Genomic DNA, 26,891 nt, shown 5'->3' with positions numbered 1-26,891 from the left:
GGCTTTATTACTTGATGAATAGATCTCCTGACACTGAGAAGATGATGAATGTGTTTTGAGGCTGGACACATTACATTACATTGTACCATGTTCAAAACTTGAGTTGTTTAGATGAGAACAAAAAAATGTGGTCAGAGAAACTGAGATCAGTGAATACTTTGGGCTATAAAGCAGAGCAAATACGATGTAAGCAGTCTTGTACCAAGAAGTAGCATTTCCATCATAATTTGGATCTTGCTGATGACAATAAAAAGCATGTGGCTTGTCTTAATTATACATTAATAAGACATGTGACAAGTAATGTCTGAGTCCCACAAATACCCCTATCTCACAGCCAGGGACTGAGATGCCTTGTAGCCTACATGACTGGATGCTGTCTCTTGAACTCGAGTACTTGTTTAGGTGAGGTGTGACAGTTATGAGGAAAGAATGGAGCTGCTAAAATGTTCCTGAGCACAGTTACTGCGTTTGGTCAAGGTTAGTGTGACAAGTATGAGGAGTAAGTGGGAGGGGGGTGGGAGATTAGGACAAGGTTTCAAGCAGCAACTAAGAGGAAGATTTGGGTTTAGTGTGAGAAACGTTTAGGTTTAAGGAGTGGAGGGGAGTTTTAGGGTTGGAGAGTGATTGGGGGATTTAGGATTAATGAGTGGGAAAGGAGCTTTAGGTTTAGGGAGTGGGTGCAGAGTTTTAGGATTAGGGAGTGAGAAGGGATTTTTAGGTTATGTGAATGAGCTGGGAGTTTAGAATTAGGGAGAAGAGCTATGTCTTAGGATTAGAGAATGATTTTGGACTTTACATTTAAGTAGAAGGAGTAGTGAAGTCTTAGGTTGAAACAGTGATTAGGAACATTATGTTTATGGACAAAGAGTGCTAGGGTTAGGGTTAGGGACTGATTTGGAGTTTTATGGTTAGTGTTAGGGTTCTGGTATAGCTATGCTATTCAGTAGGGTTGAGTGGTAGGAGGGCTAGGTAATTCACCAAGGGAGTTAGGACACTTACCAGTTAGACAAAGTGGCAGTGAGCAAATGTGCCATGAGCAACTAGCATCCAAGCACTTGCAGTAGCTCCACAGTATGAATATGCATTAAATTTGTAAACCTGACAGTAGTGTTACCAATAATTTTGAAATTGCTGTTGTGTGTTTACCATTCACTTTAAAGGTATGGGAAAGGCAGCTGTCTAAATGGCATGCAACATTTCGAGATGGATTACTGTGAAATTATCAAGGTTATACCTAGAAGTAGTACACTCAACTGGACACATTTTCTTGCTAAGCATCACTTAAGTGACGCTGCAGCAAAAGATCTCAAAATATCTAGAACTGCCTGGACTAATAACAGGAAAACAGATCTTTGTCTAAATGTTTAAAGACAGCTATGCTCCCCTAAAGTTACTTTATTATATTTGTACAGTCAAAAACCGTAAAGGACTTGTGCATTTCCTAAGTGTCTAACATCTGAATACACATACATGAGTTTCACACACTGTTTGATGGGCAATAATATCAGTTTTGAGCACAGAATAAAAAATAAATCCTGCAACACTTCTGAAAGTTGGCATGCTGTCAAGTGCAAAATCTGTTCAACTACAGCCCCAACTCGCAGAAAATATGAGTAAGCATAAAACAAATGCCCCAACTCGCAGAAAATATGAGTAAGCATAAAACAAATTGACTGTACCTAGCAATATATCATATATTCAGTCAGCCAGAAAAATCAAGTGGCAGCAAATATGTTTAAGAAAAAGCTATGTTTGGCTAGAGGTATTTCAAACAAACACAACTCATATGTCTTGTTATTAGACTCTCATAGGTAAGAGGTTATGATACACAAAGGATCCCTCCAAGTATCCTCACAATCAAGGAAAAGGGGCACAATTTGTCATCCTTTAGCTCTGTGGAAATCTATGAGCAAGATTATATTAATCTCATTTTGTAATTTATGGCACCTTATATAAAAAGGTTATACTGGAAAGTGAAACTAAAGATATTCTCGAAAACACCAGACAGAGTTATCTCCCATTCATCCAACAGTGTTATGTATACTGCAGAATGGAGTGCATGATTTATACTATGGTAAATAAGTGGAAAACAAAAGGACTTCATCTGAGATCAGGGCATGCATTGCAAAATAGATATCAAATTAAAATACATGCGAAAAGGTAATGACGCTGTCCCCTTATGTCTGTATGCTACTCACTATCCCTTTATAGTTGCATGGTACACTCCTCTTATGGTTACATCCTGTCCTGTTATGGCTGCATACTTTAATATATATATACTTTCCCATTATGGTTGTATGTTATGTACTGTTCCTTTATTACAAGGATAAACTTTGATTTATTTTTGCTGGGCAATCTGTTCCAGAGTAGAGATATCTTCTGTGAGATATACCTATCCATACAAACTATTCTCTTGATGTTGAAGAAGAGGTTTATATCCTTAGACTGAGTATTTCTGATGCTATTTGACTTGATGATGTGCTGTAAATCCATCATTATTGGGTCAGCCTGTATACCAGACACAGGTCACGTCTTAGCAGTCTGTGGGATACTGAGTTTAATGACAGGGCTTTGAGTTGGTCCATGTAAGACATATTGCTTAGGCCTTATATCCTTTTAGTAAGGTATATCTGTGGGAGTTCCAGTTGTTTCATGTGTCGCATATGTCTGGAGAGATACATGCCAAATGGGGCATTATTTTCAATTCTGGCCTAATGAGGGCTGAGTAAATGGAGACAATGACATACCCAGATCTACTCACAATCCCTTGTTTATAACTTGTGCAATACAGAAGGACTTTCTTATAAAAATGGACATGTGTTGGCCAAAAGTTAGGTCACTGTCCACATAAGTTCCCAAATCCTGAACAAATGGGACAACTCTCAGGAGTTTATTGTTATTGTGGTAATCCCTTGGGATAGATGATTTCCCAAAGGATACAATAATGCATTTTTGATATTTAGTTTCTGTCCATGATTTTGGCACCAGTTATTTATTTGGGACAACACTTCCTGCAGGATTATATGTCCCACTGGGTGACTTCTGTTCAATAAAAACACGTTTATTCAGAGAACAGATGTATGAACCCATTTCAGTGAAAGTGCACTTAACCATAAGTGCACTTTCTTGAAAATCAGTCAACCAAATAACAGTACAGTAGGGATAAGGAAATATATCTTTTTCCCCACTGTAGTGCGTTAGTATATATAAGTAGCGGGGGTGTGGAGGTGCAGTTCAAAAATGTGTTTTACTTTGCCAGACACACCTCTGGTATTTATATATACTAACTCCAAGATCACACTACAGTTGGGAGAAGGATATATTTCCTTAACCCCACTGTTCTGTGATTCAGTGGTGCAGTGTTTTGTTTTCTTTTATTGCCAGCTCGATTAAACGGTGTTCAGTAGAGTGTCATTTGTGAAAATCCACTTTCAGTTAAGTGCACTTTCACTGAAATGGGTTTGTACTTCTGTTCTTCAAAGAAACGTGTTTTTGTTGAACAGAAGTAGACCCATCCCATTATATCTGTATGCTACATACTGTCCCCTTATTGTTGTATGCCATCCACTTTCCCTTATGATTGTTAGATTCTTACTGCCTCTTATAGTTGTATGATACACACTGTGACATTTGTATGCCATACTGCTATTTTATGGCTATTTGCATTATACTGTCTTCTTATGGTTGTATGTTACATACTGTCCCTTTATATGTACACACACACACACAAACACACACAGACACACACACACAGACACACACACACACACACACACACACACACACACACACACACACACACACACACACACACACACACACATAGACAGACAGACAGCTACACAGATTGATAGATAGATAGATAGATAGATAGATAGATAGATAGATAGATAGATAGATAGATAGATAGATAGATAGAAAGATATCTTGTGGTTGTATGCCAAACATAATCCTCCTGTGGCTCTCCTTATGTATATATGCAGCACATTGTCCCTTTATGGCTGCATTGAATATACTATGACGACATGCTATATACTGTACAAATATGGTTGCATGCTACAAACTGTCCCATTATGGTATCTTTGATGCATTGTCCCTTATAGGTTTTATGCTACATACTTTTTCTTCATGGCTACATGCTATACACTGTACCTTGATGACTGTATGTGACTCAGTGTCCCTCTATTTTTTCCAACATTTTTATTAAATATGTTATGAAACACTGAACTTTATATAGGACAGAAAGAACAAATACTAGAAAGAATGCATAAATTAAAACTGCAAAATTCATAGTATAGTTGTAATAGATGCAATTTGGTACCAAACACTTTATATGCTTTTCTTGACTAAGTTGCAGTTTGGTCCATCGTTTGAAATGTAGATTATTATTATTAGATTTTAATATGTTTCTTTTCCTTTTGAATAAATATGGGTAAAGAAAGAAAACTCACATTTCCACTTTTTATTGATACCTTTTCTACTGGGAGCTAGCAAAGCTGATAATAACACAGTTTGTTGTTTTTTCACATTATTGTTCAAAGGAGCATTTTAAAAATATTAGTATTTGTTAGCATACAATTATCTGGCCATAACCACTTTATTAGTTCTGATAAGAAATGTTGAAATTTTTCACAATCAAACATATATGCTGACAATCAGCTTTTTATTCATTCCTGCAGCTCCAACACTAACTTGAATTTATTTTACAAATCTTGGTCACTTTATATGTTGTTAGAAATATTCTGGAAATGCATTTCCATGTGAATATTTTCCTCTATAAATCAATGGCTGTTAATCTTTCTAATGTCCATATTAACCTTTTATTGTGCCCAAATTGGATGTATTTAGAAAAAATCAGTAATCCTTTCTTGCATTCTTATTGTTGTTTAAAATCAATCTTAAATCAGTCTAAAAAGCTTAGATAAACTGATTTTTTAGTGTTGTTTTCCTTTTATTAGAGAAGATCTACTTATCTGTATGTCTGTCTGTCTGTCTCTCTATGTATCTGTCTATCTATAGCTACAAAAAAAAGAAAAGAAAAAAGAAAAAAATCCAGCACAGAAGTTGTTTCTTAAAGTTTTATTTCAATTTTATTTTCACATTGCATAAAACAAGGAAATAAATAGTTGGCCATGGTTTCAGTGCACAAGTAGAAAAATCATCATCTGCTGCTTATTCTCTTGTTCTACACTATGCTAAAAAAAACATAAACTTGGAATAAAACTATAAGGAACAATTTTATATGAATGTAAATTTGCCTGTGTCACAAGAAATAATTCAATAAAGCTGTTTGGAAAAAAAATTCTGAATACCTAATTAAAATATATATACAGATATATATATGTATATATATATATATATATATATATATATATATATATATATGTATATATATATATATATATATATATATATATATATATATATGAGGATCAACTTTGGTGCTGAAGTTTTGTTTTCTTGGTGGATTTCTGTTTCACTCCATGGACTACTTGAGTCCATGCAACAACTTGTTTGTGTCTGACTAAACAGATAACTAGATATTGACAATGATGGCAATCCTTTCTTCTTCTCTCAGTTGTCATAGATTGACTTTTATCAGTTATTATTTTTCTTATATTTTGTTGCAAAATTTTAAGTCAAATATTCCCATTAGCATGTTTATATATATATATTACTACATTACTATCAAAAAAGTCCAGTCAGTAAGCTACTTTATTTTCTATGTATTCATATTTGTTATGTTCCTACTTTCTGTAAATCCCAAACTATTAGCTATAGAGAATATTAAAAACTTCCATTTCTTGAGAGTAGACTAGCTATATAGGTAATTCCTAATACTTTTAATATTATGGTAAAATGTCTGGGCTGAGGTTTTGATGTGTATTTTCCATTTAGGTATACTTTAAGAAACTACAGTTATTTAATTATTTATATATTTCAATGGGCTACTCATACAATTTATTTTTATGCTGCCTCATTATATGATCATTTGTCAATTTCCACTGTCCTTTATATGATACATCCCCCCAGTAAACCATCTTTTCAAATACCAATGCAGTGGCATATGATTTGAAATCAGGAAATCCAATCCCTCCCTTCTCCCGTAATTTAATATCATTCACATGTATAAGTTTGAATTTCAAAGGATGTCATAAGAAATGGAAATAATATTTATCCATTTTTTTCATTACATTTTAATCTTGGACAGATGTATGAAAATTTAATATTTAGGTGAAACTAATATTTTATTAATATTAATAGTATTTTGTCTTCAAATGTGAAGAATGAATTATTTAATGCTATACTAATTGTTTACTTCTGTTATACTGTTAAAATTATTCTGTATAATATTATGTCTGTAGAAATTTAAATTCATAGGTATCTAGTTTTTCTTGTTCCACTTAATTGTATTTATTTATATAAGTATGCATTTATTCATCTATTTATTTTTGCATAGAGATGTATTTTGTTAGCTATCAATAGTGTCGCTATTTTTCCCTCATTAAATTTGCCATAGTAACTGTTGGAAATATTTTAAGAGAGCTATGTTTTGAATGTATTGTGGTGGTGATCATTACTGAGTCTGTTAGTTTAACTATCAGTCTCCACCTCCAGCATAACTTATGGTTGCAAACTGTTGGCACTAACTGATGTAATACCTTCTCTGGTACAAGTAGTGGAAAAGAGTTTTCACTACTAGATCATTGGATATGCTGATGACATGGTAAAGCATATCATCATCTGTCAGAGCTCTGTGAGTGAACTGGTAAAGCCTCTGTTCCAGAAGATTTGGAGATACTGATTGAAGTGAACTAGGTATCTTATATGATGCTGTCATGTGTGGTTGTTCTGGGAATGAGGTTTTGAAGCAGATGCAACAAAGGTGGATTGCATTTTGTCTGGCCTGGGTATGTTTAGTGAATCTGGAGGATGAGACAGAGTCTATTACTGAGAAGAGGGAAATTTAGTCAGCTATGGTGAACCTTACTGGGAAAAGGATAATGATATTTAATGACTGCGAGTGAGCGTCTATGCTGCCTTGTTTCATCGATTTGAGGATGGAGACAAGCAGCAGAGAGGAAGAACAAAATAGTGGAATCATGAGTTGTTTTATAGTTTTTACATCAGCCTCTTCTGCATGGAGACAAGCATGAATGGGCGTACCTTTGTTGAAGGTTGTGCATCAGGGCTGGTAACTTGGCACGTAAAAATCAACTACCAATCATTAGTGGATCGGAGTTCCGCTGTGGCGACCCCTAACCGGGAAAAGCCAAAAGACACAACAACAACAACAACAACATCAGCCATGACCCTCCAGCTACCTGTGCACCACTTGTATCCAAAATATTATGTCATAATGCAATGGCAACCATATTTGACCACCACAGTCCTTCCCTTTCCTCAGTGATGCTTGATGCTTCCCGCACTATCATACCCTAACACTGATTGAATGTCTTAGCCTATCTTTGCCAGCCTGGCATTGATTCATGCACTCTACCCAAACTTATATAAGCTATAGACCCCCTCCCAGGAAATAGCTCTTGAGATAAGAGCACACTGTTTTTAACCACATCTCTTCTGTATCTGAGTATACGATTATCACTAACAATCATGTTATTTACTAATGCTTTGTTTTTATTGGCCTGTTTGTACTATGGGCTGAGATCCATTTTTAGTGGAAACCCAAGGAGAAGCACTCCAAAAGAAACATTATCACATTCTAATAATAATAGCTTGCCATCCACAGAATAACTGCAAACATGAAACTTGAAGAGAATGGCGGACTGGATACTAATGTTTACAGATGAAACATGGGAGAAAGGTTAATATATATATATATATATATATATATATATATATATATATATATATATATATGATGCACGGTATCAGCATCATCTACCTATTCCCATTTTTACATGGAATCAGGATGTCACATCAACAATGACCAAATTACCTAGACCTAATGTAAATATCACATTCCTAGATAATTAGTAATTCATTAAATAATAACAAATCTATAGTCAATTTAATCCCTCCACTTCTGTCAGTGTTATTCCTAGCTTTTTCTTGAAATTCTTGTCAGCTGTCAGCCTTTCCTGGCCTTCTCTATTCTTGACCTGCCAGTAAATGTTTTCTACATCTGTAATATCGCCCACTCTCATGGAACTTTGTGACATTTGTCTAAACTTTTATCCATCTGAGCAGCAACATTTGTCATTTGCCACCCATTCCCCAGCCTCGGAAGGTAAATGACTTCTGCAAAGTCTTTGCATTCTACTGCCCAGTGATCAGTTTCCTGCTCTAGTGTATACAAGTAAGAGGGAAGCAAGTGGTCTGTCCTCACTAGCACAGCATCACATGCTTCATGGTCCATTGATCTCTGATAATGTACACAAAGATTAAACTCTACTGGCACTGTACTAGAGATGTGCTTAACTATTCTGCTTATAAACTGTACCTCCAAATATTGTATAGGCTGATTATTATGAGGTATTCATGCCACCACGTATCCATGAGCCCACCCTCAATGACCTTCAATAATGCATTGCCCTGCTCCACAACACTGGTGCTTTTGTTTAGAAATCCTAGTCACAGTCTCTTCAAGTGCTACAAAACTTTCACAATTAAATGTGCATCATATGTACACCATATATTTTAATATAAGTTCATATACCACTGATGTCAAGGAATAATTTTAGATTACATGGAGCAAAGCATCATTACTAAAGGAATTGAACTATGCATAAGAAATTATTAAACCCACCAGTGTACCTGAAAAATATTTTCTGTGGAATTCTTACGATACTTCACTTCATATAGGAGCTTGCATGGTGCAGGTGTAGGTATTGTCCATGAAATTCTCAAGTCTCCTTCATTTATTATTTCTGTTTTTAAATTTGTAGGAGCATATGGCTTGTCTGTAAAAATACAAGAATGACAAATCAAGATTTGTGAAATTCAGCCAAGTAATTTACTGGAATAAACACGTTTTAGGATTAATAATCTTTGTGCTGTGAAATATATATGCATTCTGAACACATGGTGCATTGTGGCCAAATCACATTTGTGGCACATATGCTGAAGACATATTTAAAATAAGTAACAAAATAGAAAAGCGAATAAATGAGTAGGTGTATGCATAATTGCAGACAACTGTATGAGAGAGCATGTATAAAAGTAAAAGAAGCACTTGGATTTTTCACTTGAAAGTCACAAATTGCTGTCATCTTCATCCAGTAATACATTTTCCATTTAATGCATCATGCAAATACAGAAAAAAATATGAAACTATACTGGCTTATACTGTACAAAAGACCTTTCAGGTAGCAAAAACATTGAACGTCAACATCTTATACAAGAAAACAAAATGCTATTAAAACATTCAACAGTAATAAAATAATATAATTTTTATAACTTTAGGATCTGGTAGTATAATGCTTGATGGGATCTTCAGCAACTTTCAAGAATATCAATTGAGGAAACCAGATTTACACTAACAATTTAGGTACTAAAATAAAAAAGGGGCGGGTGAAAGGTTCACCAAGACAGGAACCAAACAAATAAAACTCAAAACACCTGTCCTCACCAGTGAATCATACATATATATATATATATATATATATATATATATATATATATATATATATATATATATATATATATGTATCTTTTAATGAACCATAGCAAGGTAAACTTGACATCAAAGCTGCACTTTGAATGTTAACTATTCAAAAATGGAATTAGCCAAGACTGGGACGGTCTTTGGAAGAATAGCTGTATTTCAACATAGCCATGGCAATGGGCTGTTCTGACACTTGTGTGATCTTTGAAACATTCAGCACAGTTTTACAATGGTATTGGAAGCAAAAGGCCATGAACCAAGCATTCATAAAGAACCCTAATGATTTTTTAATCATAAGAGAAAGTCAGGCAGAGACATCTTCATGAAGTTTTCAATGAAGTGGGAGTTTCAATAGCTGTAGATAACATAGCAAGCCACTCTCAATGCAACATGTTTCAAGGGCTAGAAATTGATGTAATCAGCCAATCATTTAAGTTCACTGAAGATAAAATAAAAAAAAGTTACAGTTGGATATAGAGGTCTTTTTAAGCAGGCCAAAGATCAGAATAAGCCAGATTATGTTGCTTTTAGGATCCCTCATCTTTTTCTGTAGAGCCATACAGCCAAGCTGGATATTTACCAGGTGATTAGCCAATTTATTAAGAGGAGGAGGAGGATGGAAGAAACACCATTGGATATGCAACCCAAAAAGAGTTAAGGAAGACTTGAGATTATGGAAAAATTCTTGGAACAGTTTAATGGGGTCTCATTATGGTAAACAAATTGGGTTTCTTCAGACTCACTCCAGCTTTTCAAGGAAGCAGCAGCTGGCAAGGGAATGGGTGGTTATTTTGGGGCATTTTTTTTTGGTGAGATGGCCAGCTTGATGCTTGAGCCACTTAAGAAGGACATCACAGTCTTATAGATTCTACCTGTATGGGTGGGTTACACAAGAGGTTTTTAAGAATAAAAAACTCATATTCAAATAGGATAACTAAACTGTTGTTCAAAGTCTCAGCAGCAGATCTTCTTGATCTCACAAAGTGCAGTCAGTATTGAGGCAACTAGTGTTACTCCATTTAAAATCAATCTGACTTTTTCTACTGGTGACAACATAATAGATAGACTATCCCATCTCAAAATTTTCAGGTGTTGAACTTTGGTGCCAGAAACTCACTGCTTCCTACACGGGTTCCACAGCAAATATGGCTTCTTGGCAAAGAATGATGCTCAGTGTATTAGGCAATTCATGAGAACATCTTATGCATCAGCTTTGGAAAAATTCAAGCCTTTTTTATAACCTGCCTACTGAGGTCAGACAATGGTTACTGGATTTTTATCATACCCTTCATATTACAAAGATGCTCTTTGAGAGATTCCCCAAGTTATCTTCATGTCCAATTCATAGCACGAGGGCACTAAATGGTTAGCTTGCTGTTTTGGTCTACCAGACTTGGCAAAACTCTATGTTATTAACCAGTTACAGAAAGCCTGGAGCCACATGAATGTTAGGTACAGAGAATCCAGGAAACTGTTATGGGCTCAGTTGTTACCATTGCTAATAAAAGGGTTAAGAGAATCAGTTAGTGATTTCCACACACTGGTAACTTGAGCAACATTATTCACATAAATGTACACTGGGGCTTTTAGAGTTAATTAATTATTGCAGCCACTTTGTTGGGCAGATGTAGCAAGTAACAAACAGGCATGTTTTAATTTAGCTAAACAATTCTAAAACAGACCAAGTCAGTTATGGCCAGCTGAGCTATTTATGTAAAGAGAACATGCTAGACTTGTTCCTGGTACACTGGGCTCTGTCAGTCTAAAAATATCAGGAGAGGTTCAGCCTTATCAACAGTTATTTCACCACCCTAGATGTCAACCCCGGTTAGTTGCAGATTTTAACAATATAATCAGAAAAGCCAGAATAGGGAGAGCTGGCCACAAAGCGATATTCGTTTGAGATATTAAAGTGTACAGGTGGATGGAAATCAAATGCTTTCTTAAGATATATAACATAAAGAAATGTATAATCCTTTCAGGTCCACACTCCTGGCCATTGGTCACTCAGTCATCCACAGAGCAGTCACAGAGCTTCCATAACAATTAATGGATAGAACTTTGGAATTGATCCCACACTTTGGTCAGTTGAATAGTTAGGCCACCAAGGATTATCTTGGTTACAATGGTTACCATAATTGAAGACATGTTTCAACATGAAAAGAAGTCCTGATGCATTAACCATTCACTTGGGAGGTAATAACTCATTTATGTCCCCAAGTGCATCCTCTTTGGTAAAATTTTGGCTGATTTAAGCATCCTGCACCAGAAGTGCAGATATGATAATAGTATGGTCTTCCATTTTACCAAGGCTATCATAGGTCAGAGCTCGAAAATCAGCAGTGATTGAAATCACACACTGATTTTTAAATTATGGAGGAGTGAGAGCTTCCATGGATATGTTTTTTGTTATGAGTGAACACGCCAAACTTAATAAACCTGACCCAGTCATCTGCAGTTTAGATGGAGTCAACTTAAATGAAATGGGGTGGGAGCTATTTAATTTACAGTTAGGACTGCATATGCAGAAAATGAAATGTTAGTAAATCTCCTCTGTTACCTATCTAGAAAGGATATCAACCTTGGTGTCAGAAAAGAGGGGAAGGGGGAACAGTGTGTGCACATGCTGTTGTGGAAGGGTCGTTGTGGCCTGTCTTTCTCCCCCTTTTATCCCCCCCCCTTTTCTTTTCTGAATTTCAGATACTTGCTATATTAATAAAATGGGAAAATAAGGTTGGAGTAAATCAGGAAGCATAATATAGCTGAGGAGGCACTGTGAATAACCCCGTTTGTGGAAGGTGGGAGTATACCAACTGGCATCAGTTGAAATACGGTAATGTTGGTATTAAATGCTTGTATTAAAATGTTGCAGTTTGCAGTTTTTATTTGAATGGTAAATTTTTGACAAACAAACAATTAGTTAATTGATGAATTGCTGACTACAATAAACAGTCTCAGTTGCACCTATTGATTTTTCTGTTATTTATTGGTGGTGTTCGTAGGCCTGCCTTTGACAATTCCCTGTTTGTCAGTAGAAGAAAGACACTTCGGCTGGAGATAAAAACACTTTAATACAAATAAAATAACAAAAAGGTAAGCACTTTCGAGGTAACCCTCTTCTTCAGACCTAAATACAAACTGATAAAAATCCTGGATTTAAATACAAGAAGAGAAGAGGTTTACCACATTAATTAACTAATTATTTTTTATGATGTATTCCTAAGCCTTGTTTTTATTGGTCAGTGTTTGTATTATTATGTCTTTCTTCTATTTATACATTTATATTTTTGGACACTTTTGGTTCCTCCACTTTCTTTACTATTATATTTGTTTTAGTATATATATTTTGGTATATGGGCAAGCTAGAAGGGTATTATCGTCTGCACTTGTACAGTATGTATGTATATATTTGTATGTATATGTAGATATATTGGAACCGAAGAGGCACTGCGTATGGCCCCTGTTGTGGAAAGAGTTGACTGGAACAACACTCCAACCAGCATCAAGTGAAATATGGTAATATTGGTATTAAATGTTGGTATTAAAATGTTACAGTTTGCAGTTTGCTATATGAATGGTAAATTTTGACAGAAATGATTAGTTAATTGATGTATTGCTTACAACAATAAATGGTCACAATAATGACTTTCTGGTTTTTACTGGGGTGCTGGTCAGTTTGCCTTTGGCAACTAAGAGTTAATTTCATCTCTAAGCTACTGTTGCTCATGTCATTAAAAAAAAAAAAAAAAAAAGCAAAGAAACATATTTGGGGTTCCGGTTAAGTAATGTGTGTGATCTTCTAGTTAGAATTCAGTTTGGAAAATATTTTCTTTTTTGTAGATTAACTCAGCCAGGTCCTCTGTAGAATTGCATATATCATCATCAAAAACCTTTCCTGTCTGTCTGATAGCTAAAAGTCATGTAAAAATACAGCTGTGTAAGAACTTACCATAACAGTAGATGTCCTGCTGATTACTGTTGCATTATACATAACAGCTAGGTTATCATCACTGACATCCAGGTGGGGTACCAAAGCTTTACCTTCCTGAGAGCATATGTCTGACATATCACCTCATCTTGTGTGCATAGGGGTATAAGGATGGATGTATCAGCGAGATCCTCAGACTATCTCCAAAACAATGGCCTGAAGACAACTGAGAGAAGAAACTGGTCATAGAGAAGTGTAGGTTGAACAAGTAGGACCCCTCCCAATAAAGAAATATATGTGTGTGTGAGGGAGGGGAGGAATACTGCAGCAGTGATCAGTAGGACATCTACTGTTATGTCACTTTTTTACACAGTTGTGCTATGTCCTAACTGAAATCACTGTTGCAGTATTCATAACAGATGGGTGATTTCACAGCTGAAGAGAGAAAGGAAAATGGTGTGGATGGCTAGAATGAAGAGGAACTGTCCAAGAGACCACAGAAGACTGATCTGGGAAAGGCAGCTCTAGACCTGCATAAGGTATCACTTTTGTAGTGCTTGTTGAAGGTGTGCATGGAACACCAAGTTTTTGCATCCAAGATGGACCTGGCATGAGTACCCTTGTAAAGAGGACCAGAAGAGATAACCACTTGAGTGGAATGTGCTTTAAGGCAAGGAGGCATGGATTTACCATGTTGTCAGTAGCAGAACGAGATAGCCTTCAGTATCCAAAATGCAATTTTTTGCATTGAGACTGGTTGACCTAGCCTGGCATCCATGTAAGAAACAAATAGTTGGTCAGTTTTTTTGATTGTCTTTGTTTAGTCCAAGTAGAACCTCAGCTGTCTGTAAATGTCTAGGTAGTATAACACTCTTTCCCCTTATTTTATGGAAGATTGTCTTGATTGATAGATGGTTCATTCACTACCTTAGGCATGAAAAAAGGATTGGTCCTAAGCATTATCCTGTTCTTGTCAAAAATAAGAGAGGGAAGAGTAGCCATGAGTGCCTAGAGTTCAGACACCTCACATATTGAGGTTAGAGCAAGTAGAAGGAATTTTTTCTATGTGCAGAATTTTAAGTTGGTAGGCGAAACTGACTCAAAAGTCAGTAGAGTCAGTTTTTCCAAAACAAACTTAAAATTCCATAGAGAAGTAATTGGTTTTCTTGGAGGCTTATAATGCTGAACTCCTTTCAGGAAGAGCTTGACCTCTGTCCTGGACATTAGAGGAGGATCCAGAGGCAAACAAGCATTCATGACTGACAAATGGGCTTTAATGGAGAACTAGGCAAACACCAAATACAGATGTAACAGAGATATTGAAGTACAGCGGGGAACAGAGTCGCTCCAGCTTGTGTCTGTGACACCAAGTGGATTTATTTTTTCCACTTGGCTATGTATGATTTCCTAGTATTAGGCTTCCTGGCCTCCCATAAAACCTGCACCAGATTGTCTGAAAATAAGGGTCTTTACGAGATCAGAACCCAACCATTCCAGAGTGAGACTGAGAGAGACTATGTTGGGATGTAGAAGCTGACCTTTCTGTTGAGCGATTAAGTCTGATTGTATCAGGATCTTCCAGTGGTTTCCCTTTTATAGGTGAAATAGGGTGGAAAAACAGTGCTGTCTTGGCCAGAAAGGAGACAGTAGAAGCAGTTCTGTATTATTCTTTTGTATCTTCAGCAGGACCTTTGGAATATGTGGCAGTGAGGAATAGGCATATCAGATACTTCCTGTCCACTGGACTGCACAAGGAGAAAATTACAGTCAACTGCCTGTTGGGTGCCAAGATCCACCACATAACACATGCGCTCAAGTCAATCCACAACAAGTGCAACTACAACTCTGTCATTGTCCATGTTGAAGTGAATGACTTGAGACGTACCTCACTGGACTACATGAAAAGAGACATGGAAGAGCTCTCGGATCATCTGACCCAGGCAGGTATGACCCTAGGCCTGAGTAGCATCCTGCCTTCACCCAGAATGATACCACAGTATAAGGACAAAATGATTGACTTCAACAATTGGCTAAGCTTCTGGTGTCATTCAAAGAGGAAGCAGTATCTGTCTGTGTGGGACAACATGATCGACAAACCATGATGCTTTGCCAGAGATGGTCTGCATCTGTCACCCCTGGGATTCAGGTTACTGGCTAATGCTCTTGCCACCCCTATAGTGCCTTTTTTAGGCAAGGTTCAAATGACAAAACCACCACTGTAACAGATACAAGCATGCAAACTCTGAAGGTAATGCTATTCAATGCTAGAAGTCTAAACCTCAAAATGCACTCTCTCGAGGCACTCCTAAAAATGGAGAACATTGATATCTGTGCAGCAACTGAGACCTGGTTCAAGAATCCAGAGAGCACCCTTGCAATGCCAAGCTACAACTTTTACCACACTTTTTGGCCACCAAACCAAGACCAAAACACTGAGGTGTGTCCATATTCACCAAGGATATTCACACCTCCAAGCTAGTTGCCCAACACAATGCATCTGAAATTCTCCAGGTGTAACTAACACTAGGTAAAATTGCAATCCAAACTGTAGCTTGCTACAGATCCCCCAACATGCCCCAGGATTCTCACTACACCTTTCTAAACATACTGGAAAATATTAAGATACAACCAAACACCCTAATACTGGGTGATTTCAACTACCCTGCCATTAACTTGGAAAACTGCTCGGGTACCAACACCTTTTCCCAACGGTTCTTGGAATTCATAAATTCCAATGCCCTGTATCAACTAATCCATTGTCCCACCAGGGGCTCCAATATCCTATACCTAGTCATTACCAACATGGGAGATAGATGCTCCACACCAGTGGTCACCCCCTCATCGGGCAGGTCTGACCATAAGCAAATCACCCTTGACATCCACATCACACCCTCACCCCTCAGTAAGGAAACCTCTGTAAAAAACTTCTCCAAAGCCAACTTCATACTACTTAAGTCAGAAGTGACAAACGTTATAGCACCCATGCAGACAGGAGCTGAAAATTTGACTGCTGAATCCTACACTAAGGCACTGTACGAGCACATCCACTCATGCATGAATCGTGCCATCCCAAATAGATCCAAGATGCTCTCCTCCAAAAAAGGAAGCCAATCTGGTGGTCCCCTGACATAAACAAACTATACAATAGAAGGAAGAAACTGTTGCAGAAAAGAGAAAAATCCCAGGATGCAAAAAACTCCCTTACCACCCTCAGTAAAAATCTGAGATCCTTTTTAAAATTCTCCAAAGCTAGTTATGAAAATAAAATTGACAAAGATTCCAAAGCAAATCACAGTACATCCTAGTTATGTCAAGAATCTAAATGGCAATGCTCAGATCTGCTCTGAGCTACAACAGAATGGCATTATACTGATCCCAAGGAAATTGCCAATATCTTGGCAGATCGATTTAGTGCCAACTTCACCCCCCTCTTACCCCCTAAAGGGCCCATCTCAATACCAAAAGATTGCCAAATTCCGCTAATCACGGCCACACAGGTAGAAACTGCACTCTCCAAAGCTAAGAATACAGTATCCATGGGATCAGATGACATCCTGGGCTGTGTACTACTTGAACTACAAAATAAATTGGCACCTCACCTAAGTGTCATGTTTAATCATAGTCTCACCTCAGGGTTTGTGCCCACTGAGTGGCACATAGCTACAGTTATCCCACTCCACAAGGGTGGATCCACCTTGGATCCCAGGAACTACTGTCCCATCAGTCTGACAAGCCTGATCTGCAAGGGCATGGAATGCATTATCATTGAGCTTATAAACAAAGACATTGGCAGCCTTTACACTGGACCCCACCCAGGTTGGGTTTGTGAAGGGCCGATCTTGTCTCCTGAACCTGACTGACTTCTTCGAATCAGTCGCCAGAGCTGTGGACGAGGGTAAGTTAGTCCACACAGCCTATCTGGACCTCGCCAAGGCCTGCGACACCATCCCACACTCTGGAATCATAGATAAACTTACTAAGCTGGGCATAAATCCCTATGTCACTCGATAGGTTGCCAGCTGGCTTACTGACAGAACCCACACTGTAAAAGTAGCCGACTCCAAATCCAGCTCCACACAAGTGACAAGTGGAGTACCTCAGGGTTCAATCCTGGGACTGCTCTTGTTTGGCATCTACTTCTCTGAAGTACAGGCCAACACTAAGGGACTCTGGCTAACAAAGTTTGCAGATGACTGCAAACTGGGAGCCATTATTGAATCCCCAAATGATGTGGATATTCTACAAAAGGTCCTTACAGAAACAGATGCTTGGTGCCAGAGCCATGGGCTCAAGCTTAATGTCAAGAAATGTATAGTTATCCCCTTTGGGAAAAACCATGTACTCATGAATTACCACATAGGTGGCAGTACACTAAACACTGAAAGTGTGATGAGGGACTTAGGGACACAGGTAGACAGTGATCTCACCTTCGATAACCACATTGCCACAACAGTCAGGAAATCCTTCTATGTGGCACACCTCATCACTAAGGGCTTTTCATCCAGAAAAAAGGAGGTCATTGTCCCACTGTACTCATTCCACATTAGACCCATTATAGAGTACAACACCCCATTTGGTATGTACCACACAAGACATCTGCAACAGCTGGAAAGGCCGCAGAAATACCTCACTAAATGAATCATAGGCCTAAAGCAGATGCCCTATGCTGACCATCTAAAAAAACTCCAGCTATACTCTGTGGGATATCGTCTACGCAGAGGCGATCTCTGCTTAACATACAAGGCCATGTCAAATCCTGAGCTGTTGGACATGCTCAACTTAATGAAATCTCAATCCCTTAGAGCCACATGCTCCAGGGATCTAAACTTTGTCATCACAATGAACAAAACATGCTGGAGGGATAGGTTTTTGACCCAGAGACTCCCCATACTCCGGAATAGACTGCTCATTCATGTCAAGCAGAGCGCCTCCTTGGCCCTCTTCAAAAGAAACCCTGACGATTAGTTGGGAGATAGGAAATTCACCCTGGGGAATTGTTTGGCAAGGCTTGGATAGGCCCTAGGGCCGACAGCCTAGTACCAACCTATGAACCTATGAACCTATGAGAATGTGACTGTCCTTCAGGCCACAGGAAATGGGATCCTAATGCAGAAGCATGGAAGCTGGTGATTCTCTGGAGATGCAAACAGGTCTATCTGTGGAGTGCCCCATGATGTATTATTGTTTTGAAGACATATGTGTTAGGGTCCATTCGTGTGGGTCCACAAGGTCCCTGCTCAAAGAATCCACAAACTCATTCTGTACAGAAGAAATGTAAGCTACTGTGAGGGTCATGTTCAATTAAGTGACAGTTTGCTAAACCTCCTGTGCCAATCTGCACAGGGGGTAATACCTTGTGCCTCCTTGTTTGTTTATATACCACATCATTTTGGTATTGTCTGTGCTCATCAGGAGAGTGTATGGTTTCCAAAGGTGTGAGAAAGTTTGGAGAGCTTACAGAAGGACCCCCATTTCTTTCAGGTTAATATCTTCCTTCAAGAGAGGGGAGGGCCATTTTCCCTGTACTTTGTGAGATCCTGTCCAAGCACCAAGCCTTGTCTGAGGCATCTGTGAGGAGAATTTGGTTATGAGTGGTTTGGGTGAAGGGAAGGCATAGGTTGACAGAAAACTGTTTTTCCCACCAGAGAAACTCTTTCTTGATGCAGGGCAGCAGAGGAATCAGGGAGTCAACAGGTCATCCAGGTAATGGAAAATTTTAATTCCCTGAGTGCAGCAGAAGGCTACCATTGATGCTAGGCAGTTTGTGGAAACTCTTGGGGCAGTGGAAAGACCAGGGGGCAAAACAGTAAACTCAAAATCGTGATAAGCCAATGAAGAATCTGAAAAATTTACTGCAAGAAAGGCAGATAGTGATGTGAAGATAGGCATCATTGAAGTCTAGGGACACCAAAAAGGCATGAGGAAAAAATGAAGTGCAGGAGGGCATCGAGAAATAGCATTTTGAAGCTAGGCACCTTCATGAATATGTTTAGCAGGGAAAGGTCAAGGACTGTAGTCTACTGTCCTCCCTTCCTTCCTTGGAAAAAGAAAGATCCTGGAATAAAAACCTTTTCCTATGAAGGGTAAAGGTACTTCATTTATGGTGCCCTGCACTAGCAAATCCAGAAAAATTTGACTGATCAAATGGAGCTGGTTGTGAGATGGATGGGGGGGGGTTCCCTTTTAGAGAGGGGACACTTTCCCAAGACATGTCAAAACATTCTTTGGTGATGGTCAGAACTCATCTGTCTGAAGCACAGAACAGAAGCGAGAGGGGCATTCTTTTTGATAGGGGCAGAGGGATGTGGATGGGGAAGAGATGAAAGTAATCATGGAGTTTTGCTTCCAAGGGGAGGACTTCTATAAGGAGAATACCTCTGTGGTTTGTCAGAAAATCTTTTAATTTGAAGTCTTCACAGATGAGATGACCCCATAGCCATGCATATCATATAATCACTGAGCCTGTGCCAGCTGCCCTAAACATAGTATCTACTGCATCATAGCTGCATTTGATGCTATGTCTGCCTATTTGTATAGCTTTGGACAGAACAGACTGCATTTGGAGTTTAGAGTCTGCTGTCTGAGATTCTGTCATGACTCTATGCAGAGACTGTAGCACAGAGAACAGGTATTTGGTCATTTATGTTTGATAATTAAGAGGCCTAAATACTAAAGTGGAAGAAGTGTTGATGACTTTCTTACCCCACCTATCCATGGCCTTGCTGTCCTTGTCTGAGGGGGGCATTAGCAGTGGAAATCAGCTTGGATACTACTTTTGTCTTCTTTTCTTGGACCACTATATCTGGTTTTCTAGCATCTGTCTTTTGATTTGTTGGTATTGGGTGATCCCATGTGATATAAACTTCATTATTTTCTATGATGCTTTGTGGCTCATGCTTCCAGTATTTTTCAGCCACTTCAGTACCATAATGTTTGCACAATTCCCAGTGCAACAGTCTTGCCACATTATTATGCGTTTCAGTATACAGTCCTTCTGCCATTAGTATGTCACAGCCAGCAAAGAGGTGTGTAACTGTTTCAAATTCGGTTTTACAAAACCTATATTTGTCTGTTTCTCTCACATGTTCAATGGACTTTTTAATCCTGCATGTATGTAGCCCACTATCTTGGGCCATCAATATTAACCTTTCATCTCTTGGTTTGAATTTGCCTCTCGTTAACCATTCCTGCATTCGATCCTGATCAACACGAGGTTCTTCCAGAAGTGTTCTATACTTGCAACTATATTTATGCATTTTCCACATGTCTTGCCTTCTCGTCTGATCCTTCACATTATATTCTTTTTTTGTTTCTTGGCACATTCAGTTGCTGCCTGATTTCTATCTACTTTTGGTTTGATTTCCATTCCTGCTTGATGCCGATATGCTTCTGCTGTCATGGCTTAATTTCAAAGTGGTCTGCCACTGCTTCATGGTCACTGTAATGTAGTCAGTCAGTGTAGGCTGTATCTTATATATTTTTAAGCATTCTTTTATCTATGAATGTGGGAAAGTACCAAAATGTTTTTGTAATCAGTCCATGCCATACTTAGATTCTTCCCCTTTTTACAGTTCTCTACTATGACTTTATTTAACAACAAATGATCCTTTGTTCCATATGACTTTCTTTTGTCGCCCTTTTGATCTACTGCCATAATTGAGTTTTCTTCTGAAAGACGATAAACTCTATTAGTTTCAGTGTATAGCTTATACATTGTCAGAAGGCAAGTTATTGGCTTATAATTTTTAGGGTAGCTTGCAGGTTCACTCTTAAGTAGGATCATTACTTTTCCTGTTGTTAGCCAGGTTGGTGTCTATTCAGAGTGTGCATATAAATAGTTCTTACTGATAGCTAAATCTTTGTGCAAAGATGTTAATACTTTTAACCAGAAGTTAGGTACTGCATCTGCACCTGGTGTTTTCCCATTAGAGGCTTTATTTAACTTTGTTTCAATCCCTCTGGCTGTTATTTATCCCATTTCATATTCTGTACCTTTAAACTTCTCATTCTTTCTTTTACTTATTCTATCCATTTAGCATCTTTGTTATGTTCCACAGGATCTTCATAAATACTTTCTCCAAACTATATCTATTTCTTCTTTTAGGGGGTCTTTCAGTTCCTTTTGCTTTGTTTCCCAGTTCTCTATAAAAACTTTTTTGGGTCATCAATAAATTGCTTATTTTGTACTTTTCCTTTATATTTATCTGTGTATCTTCTAAGTTTTTCCTCCTGTGCTGAGATTTTTAGTTTGTTATTTGTGATAGTGCATGATAGATTTTGATCTGTTGTGCATTGTTTTTATCAAATTTATATTTCTAAGTATTTTTGTTAATCTGTTCCCTCTTCTATACTCTTCTAACAGTGACAATTCTTGCTTAATTGCTCTATAGTTTTCTCTATTTGATACTTCCATGATGGCATTCAATTTATCCATGTCCTTTCCCTTACTACCCTGTGTTCTTGTGGTAGAACTTATCAGTTATTAATTTAGCTGCACAGTAATATATCCTGTTTACTTCTGTTGTATCTAATGGGTCCCTATGGCAGTCCTAATTACTGTGTTCATGTGTTTTATCAAACTTCTGACGGGGTTTTATTGACTTTCTGCAGTCTATTTCTTTCATTAATCTTAATATGTCTATCCATCTCTATTAAATCAAGAAACTCTTCTCTAAGCTCATTTTCTTCTAAACTGTGGGCACATTTTTTTGTTTCCATTTCCTGCAGGCATTCTACAGAAAGCTCTGTAGCATCTTCATGTGGCGCATTCTCTTCAATTTCATCCTGTGCCATTGCTCTTCATATGAGAACTCACTGGCCTATCACTCCTCAACATTGTCTGCATCAGAGTTTTCACAGTTTCCTGTTCCTTCCCTTGCTGTCCATCTTCAACTGAACATTTATACTGGTTTCCTGTGGAAGGCTCCAAAATATCTTCATATGGCACCTCACTAATTGCTTCCCATTCCAATGGTTTCCCCTTAATTTGGATGTCTATTGCTCTATTCTGTTGTGGTTCTTTCTGAATTGGATTTTCTACACTGAATCCTTCACTTTGCAGGTACTGCATAGCCTCCGTTTCTATTTATTTAACTTCTCCATTACTAATCTCCTTTTCTACTTTTCCTCTGTCTTCTTATTTTTTTGTATTGTAAAGTTTTCCATGTCAGGATTCCTTTGCCTGTATTTCTCTGCAAATACCTTTGGTGCTGCTCTTTAGTTTTGTTTTTTCCTTTGCATTGATATTACAGCATATTAAATCTCTTGTTTTTCCCATGTCCATATTTTTTCTTCAGATGCCTCTTGATCTACCTGTTTCTCTTACTTTGGTGACTCGTATATGGCTTGTATATGTTTCTAAATGTTTTTGAAGATTTTAAATAAAAATAAAATAGACCACTTTATTATAGAAAAATACAAATGCAACCTGTAAAAAAAAAAAACAAACACATATCCCATTTCTAAGTTTAATGATGCCCTTTAAGGTGAATATTATACAGAAAGTACATTTTTTTCCAAATTCAGGGGTAGGAGGAAGGCTTTCTATCTGATGCATTAATTCTCACAAATCCCTCAGGAAGTCCATTATTTTAATAAATGCCCTCACTTGTGTGCTATTTTCTTACATACCAATAATTAGTCCACTCTACTTTTAATGATTTCTTTAAAGACAGGTGGTATAATCAGTAAGATTCACTTCTTAGTTCATAAGTTATCTTTTTGTTTATATGGGTGGCTATATAAAAACACAGAGAAGCAAAACAGAAACATCAATTAAATCTATAGAGTTTTTTTTTTTTTTTGAAGAGAGAAAACCAGTTCTCTGTTGCTAGCATACAGTTTTTCATACAGATACATTTAAGCTGTTGGCTCCATTAAATGTAATGTATTTGCCTGAAGTGGTTCATAGGTTCGTAGGTTCATAGGTTCATAGGTTCAGAGGTAGGTACTAGGCTATCATCTCAAGGGCCTAAGTAAGCCTAGCCAACAAGTTTCCCTGGCTTATGCCACCCAAGAAAGTTAATTTCCTGTGTCCCTGTCAAGCAGAGCCACAGAAGTGATCCCCAGGGTGTATTTCCTATTTCCCAACCACTCATCAAGATTTTTCTTGAAGAGTGTTAATGAAGAACTTTGCTTGACATAGATGGGTAGCTTGTTCCAGAGAATAGGAAGTCTCTGGGACAGGAATCTATCCCTCCAGGATGTCCTGTTTATTGTGGTGATAAGGTTTAAATCCCTAGAGCATGTAGCTTGGAGGGGTTGGGATTTCCTTAGGTGTAGCATGTCCAGCAGCTCTGGGTTTTAACATAGCTTTATATGTTAGGCAGAGATCTCCTCAGAATAGGTGATATGCTGCAGAGTAAAGCTGGAGTTTTTTGAGATGGTTAGTGTAGGGCATCTGTTTGAGACCAGTAATCTTCTTTGTGAGGTACTTTTGTTTCCTTTCCAGCTGCTACAGATGTCTTGTGAGGTACATTACAAAAGGGGCGTTGTACTCTATAATGGGTCTAATGAGTGCCGAGTAGAGGGGAACAATGACCTCTTTTTTCCTGGATGAGAACCCTTGTGTGATGAGGTGTGCCACAGAGAAGGATTTCCTGACTACTGTGGAGATGTGATTATCAAAGGAGAGACTACTGTCCACCTGGGTCCCAAGATTTCTTATCACACATTCGGTGTTAAGTAGACTGCCATTTATGTGGTAGTTCATGGGTACAGAGTTTTTAAAAAAGGGGATGACAATGCACTTTTTGGCATTGAGCTTGAGGCCATGCCTCTGACACCAGGCATCTGTCTCAGTGATGCCCTTCTGTGGGATGTCCACATTATTTGGGGACTTGACTATGGCTCCTAGCTTGCAGTCATCTGTGAACTTCATTAGCCAGATGCCTTCTGTGTTAGCCTGTACTTCAGAGAAGTAGATACCAAACAGGAGAAATCCCAGGACTGAACCCTGTGGTACTCCACTTGTCACTGGTTTGAAGTCAGATTTGGAGTCTGCAACTTTTACAGTGTGGGTTCTGTCAGTGAGCCAGTTTGCAATCCATCTTGTGATGTAGGGATTTATACCTAGTTTAGTGAGTTTAGCTATAATTCCAGAATGTGTGATGGTGTTGAAAGCCTTGGCAAGGTCAAGATAGGCTGTGTGAACCACCTTACCCTCATCTACGGCTTTGGTGACTGCCTTAAAAGAAGTCAATCAGGTTTAGAAGGCATGATCTGCCTTTCAGAAACCTGATCTGGGTGGGGTTCAGTGTTTGGAAGTTATCAATGTCTTTATTTATGAGTTCCATTATGATACAGTCGATAGCCTTGCAGACCAGGCTCATCAGGCTAATAGGTCAATAGTTCCCAGGATCAGTGGGTGGCTCCCCCCTTGTGGAGTGGGATAACTGTTGCTGTGCAGCATTCAGTGGGCACAAATCCTGACATGAGACTATGATTGAACATGGTGCTTAGGTGGGGAGCCATTTCATTCTGAAGTTCATGTAAAACGCAGCCTTGGATGTTTTCCGGTCCCATGGATGCTGTGTTTTTGGTTTTAGAGAGTGCAGCTTTTACCTGTATAGATATGATTACAGGGATTCTGCATTCTTCCTGTATAAATATGGGCCCTTTAGGGGGTGAGAGGGGGGTAAAGTTAGTACTGAACCTATCTGCCAAGATGTTGGTAATATCAGTTGGTTCTGTAATTTGCATGTCGTTGTGCTGTAACCCATAGCAGATATGGGTGTTGCCATTGAGATTCTTGACATAGCTATAGAATGCTTTGTGGTTGCACTTAGAATAAGCAACAATTTTGTTTTCGTAGCTAGCTTTGGAAGATCTTATAAGGGATCTCAGCTTCTTACTGAGGCTGACCAGGGAGCTCCTCCACTTATGGGATTTTACTCTCTTTTGCAACAGTTTCTTCCTTCTGTTGTAGAGTTTGTTTATGGCAGGGGACCACCAGATTGGCTTCCTTTTTTTGGAGGATAGCATTTTGGTTCTGTTTGGGATAGCACGATCCATGCACTCTTGTAAGTGCTTATAGAGTGCATTTGTGTAGGATTCAGCAGTCGTAACTGTATTGTCCATCTACATGGGTGTCATGAAGTTCACCATTTCTGTCTTAAGAAGCATGAAGTTGGCTTTGGAGAAATTTTTTACCATGGTTTCTTTATTGATGTGTGGGGGTGGGATGCGGATATCTACGGTGATTAGCTTATGGTCGGATCTGACCAACGAGGAGTTGACTTCAGGTGTAGAACACCAGTCACTCATGTTGGTAATGACTATGTCTAGGATATTGTTGCCCCTGGTGGGGGTGTGGATGAGTTGATCAAGTGCATTGGAATTTATGAATTCCAGAAAGCGTCAGCAAAGGAGTTGGTACATGAGTAGTTTTACCAGTTAATGTTGGGTTATTTGAAATTGACCATTATTAGGATGTTTGGTTGAACTCTAGTATTTTCCAGTATATCAAGAAAAGAGGAGTGTGAAGTCTGGGGCATGGTGGGGATCTGTAGCAAGCTACAATTTGGATTGCAGTTTTGCCTGAGATAGCTGCACTTGGATAACCTTGGCTGCATTATGCTGCGCAACTAGCCTGGAGGTGTGGATATCCTTAATGAATATGGACACACCTCCACCTTTGGTGTTCTGGTCCAGGTTAGATGGCTGAAAAGTGTGGTATGGGTTATAGCCTGGAATGCAGGGGTGCTCTCTAGAGCATTGAACCAGGTCTCAGTCACTGCACAGATATCGATGTTCTCCATTTTAAGGAGTGCCTCGAGTGAGTGCATTTTGAGATTTAGACTTCTAGCATTGGCTAGCATTACCCTCTGTTTTTGCTTGCCTGCTCCTGTTACGGTGGTGAATTTGTAATTTGAACCTTGCCTAAAAAAGGCACTATAGGGTCACCAAGACCCTTAGCCAGTATCCAGAATCCCAGGCATGGCAGGTGCAGGCCATATCCGGCAAAGCATCGTGGTCTGTCAAGTATGTCATCCCAGGCAGACAGATACTGGATCCCCTTAGAATGACACCAAAAGCTTAGCCAATCATTGAAGTCAATCATTTTGTCCTTGTACTGCTGTATCATTCTGGGCAATGGCAGGAAGCTACTCAGGGATAGGATCATACCTGCCTGGGCTACAAGATCAGAGCGCTCTTCCATGTCTCTTTTCATGTAGTCCTGGGAAGTATGTCTCAGGTCGTTCACACCAACATGGACATTGACAGAGTCATATTTGTACCTGTTATAGAGTGACCTGAAAGCATGGGTTATGTGGTGGATCCTGGCACCTGACAGGCAGCAGACAGTAACCTTCTTATTTAGCCTGGTGATTGGGA

At 38.5% G+C, this 26,891-nt stretch overlaps 1 protein-coding gene across 3 annotated transcripts in view; it reads right to left on the bottom strand.

Annotated features, from left to right (window-relative positions):
* The window catches only part of LEPR (leptin receptor), a 1,381,011-nt gene that overhangs the window by 415,223 nt on the left and 938,897 nt on the right, over positions 1–26,891 (bottom strand). For all 3 annotated transcript variants that reach the window (XM_044085570.1, XM_044085571.1, XM_044085569.1), the window contains exon 6: positions 8,779–8,924. In XM_044085570.1, the coding sequence (XP_043941505.1) occupies positions 8,779–8,924 (146 nt within the window). The remainder of the gene's footprint in view (positions 1–8,778; positions 8,925–26,891) is intronic.

Source organism: Protopterus annectens, chromosome 10.part0, assembly GCF_019279795.1.
Source record: "Protopterus annectens isolate FY-2018-M chromosome 10.part0, PAN1.0, whole genome shotgun sequence".
In the NCBI taxonomy this organism is placed as follows: Eukaryota; Metazoa; Chordata; order Ceratodontiformes; family Protopteridae; genus Protopterus; species Protopterus annectens.
This window is presented reverse-complemented; position numbering and strand designations above follow the sequence as displayed.